We start from the raw sequence: 8257 nt of genomic DNA on the forward strand, positions 1-8257 counted from the left end.
AAATATCAACCAATTCAAGGCCTGCCCATGCCTTCTATCGCCTCCAGGGAGCCGAGAAACAGTCACTGGAATCCAGTAGCAACTAAGTAAGCCCCAGAAGCCTAATTTTCCCTTTATCTCTTTTTCCTCAGTGGAATTGATATAACTGTCCCCCTGGTTTCTTCCCCACCAGCTTATAATTGAGAATTTGCAGTGGGACACCAGCTAGTGCTTCCTGACTCTCTTGAGTTCTTATCGAAAAAGCCCCAGTCCTCTTGCTCCTCATCCAAATTCTATTAAAGAATCCAGGCCAGTTTTTGATGGCTGGAGAAATGGGGTGTACAGATATGGTTTCTCTCATATGTACCCTGCTATTCCTGAGCTCCACTGACAGCACGGAGATGGAGAGGAGCCAGGTCATATGCAGGGGCAGTGCTGGGGGTCGGGCTTCATGGGAGCCTCAAAACCCTTTTTTTTGACTTTTGACCAAAGTTACTTTTCTTCCTATGTTGTTAACACAAATCTGTGTGTTTGTGTCCAGAGAAAGTACTATGAATAACTGATGATATAGTTGTTGATTAACTTGTGAATCATCCTGAGGGAAAGGGAGACAGAGAAAGGAGAAGGAGCTTTGGAGGCTGTATATGATTTGTCATAAAATATTTAGCAAATGATGGTCCAAACCACAGGGAAAAACTCAGAGAGATGGGAATTTGAAAGCTGCCAGGATTTAAAAGCTATTTAATGCTAATCGCCAGTGCCAAAGAGCTGAGAGCATCCCCCTTCCTCCCCGCATTGGCAGCCACAGCCTGGAGAATGTGGAAAGGGCTTGGATGGGCTGCGGAGCGCGGGTGGGAACTGAGAGCAGGCAGCGTGCTGAAAGCCCTTCTGTTTGGGAAATCTTGTAAACAAGGGATCTCCTCTGAGGTACAATCCTCACCTTGTCTACTGTTTGCCTGTTCTTTCTTTTTCCAGATCTCCTGGATGATACACTCTCCACATGGAACAGTAGTGAAGGCTCTAGTCAGTCATGTGGATATTTCAAAATATCCTGATGTTTGAGATCGAGGAAGGAAAGAGAAAATAGCCGTATGACGAATCGAATTTGTCACGATTCTTCCCAATGTCTTGGTGTCACTTAGACAATGGCTTCAGTCGCTGGTTCTCAAATGACATGGTTGTTCTCTGTTGTTCTAAAGGTTTGAGCTAAAAAGTTGTCTCTCCTAAAAGGTTAGGGAACCTACATTTTTAGGTCTGGGGCCAGGACTCACTTGTTACCTGACTCTTTGGAGATCTGTTCATTTTGGGGTAAAGGATGAAAGGGTCTTCCCTAATATTTTGGCTCGAAAGCCTCAAATGTAAAGTTTAATACCATAAGATAAACTAAGGGAGAAGCAGCAGGGAAATAATTTAGGTCAGCAGAAATAATCATCCTGGTGAGGTGGGACCTCAGGATAGCTTGTTTATAAGGCGTCCTTCAAAGTCATAGTATTATGAGTTCATGCGTAAGCAATGCTAGTGAATTTGGTGGCTTTAGTCAATGCTAGTGAATTTGGTGGCTTCAGTCAATGAACCTATTAATTGTACCAAGAAGGTCCCCGCTTTTAGAGATTATATAACCTATTTGCTGTGGAAGCATGCATTTCCTAAATGATATGGACAATTAACCTTAGAGATCAGAAAAGTAAGAGATCTCTGGGCAAAGTGGTCCCAAGAAGGACCATAGGAATAACTCCAGCAAAACTGCTCTGCATACAGAACATGGTTCTCTCTCATTCATGTTTTGTTTTGTTTTGGTTTCTTCTGCTTGTTCCTGCTGTTTTGCCTCCATAGAATGTTACTCTCCTACTCCCTACCTATCCCAAATCTAACACATCCTTTGAGGCTCACTTCAGTGAATGTAAGAGTCACTCTTTACTATTCCAATCTTCATTAATCTTCACTTCCTTTGAACTCTTACAGTTCTTAGAGTCTGAACCATTCATTTGGCACATGATTATACTGTGCATTATAATCTGTTTTTATGAAAGATTAATCTTTTCTCCTGAATCCAATTTTAAGTTCTTTTTGGCAGGTGCCAGATTTTAAAACATTTCTGTGTTACTCACAGCTTATAACAGTTTAAAACTTGCCACTGAGTATTTGCATATGCCTCAGTATCCTGTTAGGAGGCTGCTCTTGGTGAGTGAAAGTCTTGGTTGGGATTGTTGAAAAAGACTGACTTCTTGGTAGGCCTAGGGATAGGCCCCAAGTTAGCACATACAGGTTAAGAAACACATGCTCTGTGTACTTTTTGGTTCTGAAGTTCTCCTTTCCTTCTTAGTTGTGATTGTTAAAGCAGATGAAGGGTTCAAAAGAGTTGTAAATTGAGTAAAAAATTAATGTCGATCAGCAGTTCTATTCACATTTAAAAAATGTGAATAGAACTGCTGATCGACATTAATTTTTTACTCAATAAAGAAAAATAAAGGAAGGAATGAAGAAAGAAAGGAAGAAAGGAAGGAAGAAATGAAGGAAGGAAGAAATGAAGGAAGAAAGGAAGGAAGGAATAAAGGGAAAAAGGAAGGAAGAAAGGAAGGAAGGAAGGAAAGAAGGGAGACTGAGAAGAAAATAAAAAGAAAAAGCCTGGGGCAGGGTGACAGGGTAGGTGAGGAATACATCAGACTCAGTTTTCAAATAAAACCACCAATTTCATAATGTGGTAATTTTTAATATTAAAAGTAAATTGTAAATGTATCTTTATAAACAATATGCATAAAATAGATCTATTATTCTAAAACCTTTTCTTTTTAAAATGCTTTTTCACAGTAAATTTTTTTAGGTGTCAAATCTTCCCTCAAAATAATAGTGCAATTGGAAGAAGGAAAACGTCAGTGAATTTGGGACTTCTCTGCTAATACAAGTCCTTGTATATTTCCTGTAGGAGTGGGTGAAGACACATGTCTGTCTCTGTTTTCTTTATTACTTGCAATAGCTGCACATGTTCTGTTACAATCTGTCTGAGGTCTGTCATTTTCTGGAGCAGCTTGGCAAAGAGCTGAGAGGACTCGGGGTGGTTCAGCTTGAGCTGGAGCTCCAAGGCTTGCAGCAAGTTGTCTTGTATGTCCTCAATGGGCTTCACATTCAGCAAACCTGGGCGGTCTGTGGGAGCAGAAGAACAGGAGGTTTGGTTACAAAATTCTCTGGTGCCACATCTGAGGCACATTCATCCAAACTACTCACCTGTCTTTTTGTTGGTTTGTTTTGCTCTGGTTCTAAAATAAGGTGGGAAGGGAGAGTAAGCAGATAGAGGACAAGAACTTCATACAGGAAGACGGACTGAAACCAAGACTTATCAGAGCCCTTGCCAGGGGTATTCTTTTCCTGGCCAGGACTAAGTAAATCTGTGTGATCAGTTGACATAAAATGGTAGCAAGGCAATCTCCTCCCCAGACTGAGGACTCTTCTGCCAGTATGCTTCTACTCACTCAGAAATCTCATTTTTGGCTTCTGCTCCTTCCCAATGAGTCTATGTTTCATAACCTCCACTTACTTTTTCACCGCAGCTTTAAAGATGCTTTTAAAACGATCTTTATCTTCTTTTTTGCTTAATATATTTTCAAAGAGACTAGACATAGTTTTTCAGTACTGTTCACCAAATTTTAACAGAGGTTTATTCTGAGTGGTGAAGTTGCAAATAATTTTCACTTTCTTCTTTATACTTCCCTTCTTTGAATTTTCAAATGGTGAGCTTAAATTACTTTATTTTTATTTTTTGTTTTTCTTCATACATATCTTGTTAAATGTATCCTTAAATACTTTAATTTTTTACTTTATAGTACTCTATACTTTTTGTTATATTTTATAACATAACCCTGCTGATGTTTAGAAAAATTATTAACTTTAGTATATGGAATCTATTTCAATTTCCTTAACTCTTGTCAATTCAAAAAGTCTTTATCCTGGATGTTTTTTTTTCTATTTTGGATAGACAATTACATCTGCAAATAATGGCAGTTTCATTTATTCTTTTCCAGTATTTACATTTCTCATTGCTTTTTCTTGCCATAGTGCATTGGCTAATACCAAAATAATAACAGTGGTAAGAGGCATTCTTATTTTATTCCTAACCTTGAGGAGAATGCTTCTAATGGTTTACCACAAGTATGATAATGACTATAAATTATGGTGGATATGTTTTACTACTGGCTTTCTAAGTTTTAAAGTTTTTCATTTCTTTTAGTCAGGAATGCTGTTGTATTTGTCAAATGCTTTTAAATTTTTTCTATCTAAAGAGATGACCATATGGTTTTATCTTAATTTGAGTACAGAGAATTATATTAATAGATTTTCTTATATCTTTGTACTCAATTGCTAATAATATACTTAGGGTTTTAAAATTTGTAAGTGAGATTGGTTCACAGTCTACTTTTTTTGTGCTATCGTTTTCCTGTTTTGGTAATAAATGTTAACTGGCCTTATAGACTGAGTTTTTTTCCTTCTGTTTCTATTTAATAATGATCTGTTCCTTGATGGCTTCTTGGAATTCACTGATAGAACCATCCGAGCCTGGTGGTAAATCTTTGACTACCTTCAATTTTTCTTCTATAGATTTTTTTGACTCTCTAGGCTTTGTAGTACTTATAAGTAAAATTTTAGTAATTAATACTGGAAAAAAGTTTTAGATGATATTCTCTTAGAATCTGAAAGCTCTTATTTTTATTTAACTGAATGCTTTTTCTTTGTATTATTTAAAAATTTGATTTGTCAAAAGCTTATCTATTTTTTCCTTTTTAAAAAACATAGATTTTAGTTTTATTAATCAACTTTTTTTTAAAAATGGTATTTTGTTTTCAATTTAATTCATTCTTTTAACTTCCTTTAGTTTTTTTTTTTCTCTTTTTAATTTCTGGAATTGAATGCTTAATTTAGTTTTAGTGTTTCTTATTTTTTGAAAGATGCCTTTAAAGCTCTAAAATTTCCTCTGAGTGTCACTTTGGTTTCACTCCAAAGGCTTTGCTAAGTAGTACATAATTCTTTTCTAAATAGTCTGTCTTATTATTTTGATTTCATTTTTAACCTGAGTTATACAGAAGTGTGTTTTTATATTTCCATGTGGCAAGGTTGGGTATTTGTTTCTGTTTTCTGATTTCTAAGTTTTATTTTCTAAGTTTGTTGCATTGTGGTTAGATATAATTTTACCCTGAGGGGTACAGAGTTTATGTATAGCAGGCAGGACACTCATTTGATAGCCTGTATTGATTCCAAATTTTAGTTCTTAAGAGCTATTCACCCCCTTTTTCTAACTTTAATTCTTCTCCCCTTCACTGTAAACTAAAGCACTATATGAGAGTTTTTACTTACCTTTTACTATCCTTCATCCTCTAGCCTCAGTTTCTGTAATTATCTCTTCGCTCCAACCATATTAAACTATTTCCATACCAAGTCCCTCAAACATCCTATATTCTGTCATGGCTCTGTGCTTAAGCAGATTCGGTTCCTCCTGCATGAAACAGTCTTACTTTTGCTTCACTCATCTTACTGACTTCAATCTATTCTTCAAAATATAGCTTGTGTCATTATGTCCTGGAGGCCTTCCTTGACAATAATCCTACCTCTCCCCTGTTCTTCGATCCCCTTTCTTTGGATCTCTTAGCACCCTATAAATACCTCAGTCACTACTATACTCATAGATTACCTTTATTGAGTTGTTATCATTTTCCAAAGACTGTGCTAAAGGCTTTATACAGTGTGTCATTTAATCTTTACAATAAATCTGTGAGGTCAGTGTTTTATGGAGGGGAAAACAAAGATTTAGAGAAAGGAGTTAAATTTTGCCCAACATCTGTCACTTGCTAGTAAATGGAAGAGCTGAAATTTGAATCTGTCTATCTGATTCCAAATGTCATACAGCAGCAGTCCCCAACCTTATTGGTACCAGGGACTAGTGCTCCTATGAGAATCTGATGCCTGATGATTTGAGATGGAGCTGAGGCAGTGATGCTAGCGCTGGGAAGCAGCTGCAAATACAGATGAAACTTCACTAGCTTGCCCACCGCTCACCTCCTGCTGTGTGGCCCAGTTCCTAACAGGCAACCGACTGGTACCAGTCCACAGCCTGGGAGTTGGGGATCCCTGCCATACAGTATTTGACTCACATTATTTTGTAGTATAAGTACTGATTTTCTTGTTTATCTCCCCTACTAGGCCATGAGCTATCAGAGGGCAGAGACTATGTCTTGATCATCTCTGATCAAGTGAAAACATAGGAAAGTACTCAGTTGGCTGAGTTAATGAGTGAGAAGGTTGTTCTGGCTAAGTGTCCTGGATTGAAAAGTCCAATTCTTTGGGCTGGGAACAAGACTAAAGGCAGGATCACTACACAATGAAGACGTCTCCTGTAAACGTTGTTTTCCTGTATCTAATAAACTGTAGTAACCTTTATCCATTAAGGTGAGGCACAGGAGAGCAATGTTAAAGAATGGTAAAGGTGGGGATTTTCGGAACTCTAAATAATGCTCTGAAATTGTTTCTTTTTCTTTTTTTTAATTACAGAAGGAAAGTTACCTTTGGTTTGATTTTCTTTTTTCTAACTCCTTTAACATGTCCCATTGACCAGAATAATAATCTTTTTCAAACTTCAGCATTTAATTTTGGAACCATCAGCAAAAATCTCAAATTCAGAGAATGAAACAAATGATTTAGTCCTGGCTTAGAGAATCATGCTCCTGGAGGAGTGGTAACTTTCTCACAGTTGCTATGCAATAACAAACACCCCTGACACTTCAAGGAAAACCAGGTCCTGGATTGGTGCTTTTGGTTTAATGATTGCTGATCCTCCCCCTGAACAAATGTTCCAGATTTCAAAGGCCCATGGCAGTGCTAACGCATGCACATGGGAAGTTGGCAGCACTTTGTGTCAAGACAGGTGTTAAATGTGGCTCCTCCACGGGCCGGGACCGCACACTCTTGTGTAGAACTCTCTGCTCATTGGGGTACTGGCCCTTTAGAGTCCTTTCTCCTTCCTTCTTCCTCTTGAGCAGCATCAGTGGGGTCAAAACTTCTGCTGAAGAGATTACATTAATCTAGTAGGTTTCATTTATCATGACAGTTCTAACCAAACCCTAAAACGCAGCTGCTAAGGCTTGCTGCAAACACTTGGATTTAGTGCAATATAATGGAACTGGCCCCTCTAGAAGTTGGGAAGGATCTGGTTTGGATTTTTGAACCCCACTTTGGCAAGTTACTTTTTATGATGTGATAAATGAAATTTGGCTGAAGGGCTGAAATTTTGTGGTCACTGATTTATACTTTCTCTAGTGACAAGTTAGATCATTTACAGATCTGTCCCACTGTCCTTCTTACTGAGCCTCAGTCAGGGCAAAAGGGAGTGCAGTACAGTGGAAAAAATAGTATATTTTACTTCTAGGTCTTTCACTAACCAGCTCTGTGACCTCGGGCAAGCTCACTGGGCCTTGATTTTCTCCTCTATAAATGAAAAGGATTGGACTAGATAGATGAACCGTAAGATCTGAATTCAAAAGTTCTAAACTTTATTCTTATTTGTGAGTCCCTTTACATAATTCACATAATTAAACTAGAAAAATAAACTAAAAATCTAATTAGAAAAGTGTACTAACAAGCTTACACATTAAATTTAGGACACTTAGCTTATTTAAAAAGCAAAAAAGCTCCCTCTGGTCTTAAGGAATCTCTAGGGTCAAGGGCATTTGTCAGGGTTGCCCCTCGCCCTGTACCCTCCAATCAGCAACTAGGCCTTTCCAGTTCCCTTCTCCTATCTTTCTCTTTCCATTTTCCTTCTACTCACACTCACACCCTTACTGAGCTCAGCTAGGTATCACAAATGCGTCATAGAAATCTGTCTATTAGCTCAGTGCCTGCTAAAATATCATTCGCAGCATGCCTGTCTGAGATCCTCTCCCTGCACCTTGCTGACTGTTAAGAGTTGAGGTCTAGAATAGGATCAGGGTCAAGTGACCCCCCTTTACTAGCGTAGGCTGCTTAGAAGGCCCTTTTGGGAAAGTGTGGGTTGACTCACATACTCCAGGACACAACACTTAAGGAAGCTGGAGTCAATTACTGGTTCCTTCTCCCCAGGCTCCAAAGAATTGGGAAAGAAACCTTTCTGGTCTCCATTCACACAGTGCTGGAATTGATTAGACAGCATGTTGATTATGGGGAAATCTACAAAGATTCCATCTTATCTAGATCTGGTTCCCTTAAGTGGACAGCTTATCTGAAGCAGATTCAAATTCTCTTGACTCTCCTGGGATCTGCC

The 8257-nt window shown here is 38.2% G+C and overlaps 1 protein-coding gene across 2 annotated transcripts in view; it reads right to left on the reverse strand.

Moving 5' to 3' along the window:
- Nucleotides 1–2665: 2665 nt before the first annotated feature.
- PPARG (peroxisome proliferator activated receptor gamma) overlaps nucleotides 2666–8257 on the reverse strand; it is a 121194-nt gene continuing 115602 nt past the window's right edge. For both annotated transcript variants that reach the window (XM_011370553.2, XM_023536854.1), the window contains one exon: nucleotides 2666–3120. In XM_011370553.2, the coding sequence (XP_011368855.1) occupies nucleotides 2873–3120 (248 nt within the window). In that variant the 3' untranslated portion in view covers nucleotides 2666–2872. The remainder of the gene's footprint in view (nucleotides 3121–8257) is intronic.

The sequence above is a fragment of the Pteropus vampyrus genome, unplaced genomic scaffold, assembly GCF_000151845.1.
Source record: "Pteropus vampyrus isolate Shadow unplaced genomic scaffold, Pvam_2.0 Scaffold171, whole genome shotgun sequence".
NCBI classification, from domain to species: Eukaryota; Metazoa; Chordata; class Mammalia; order Chiroptera; family Pteropodidae; genus Pteropus; species Pteropus vampyrus.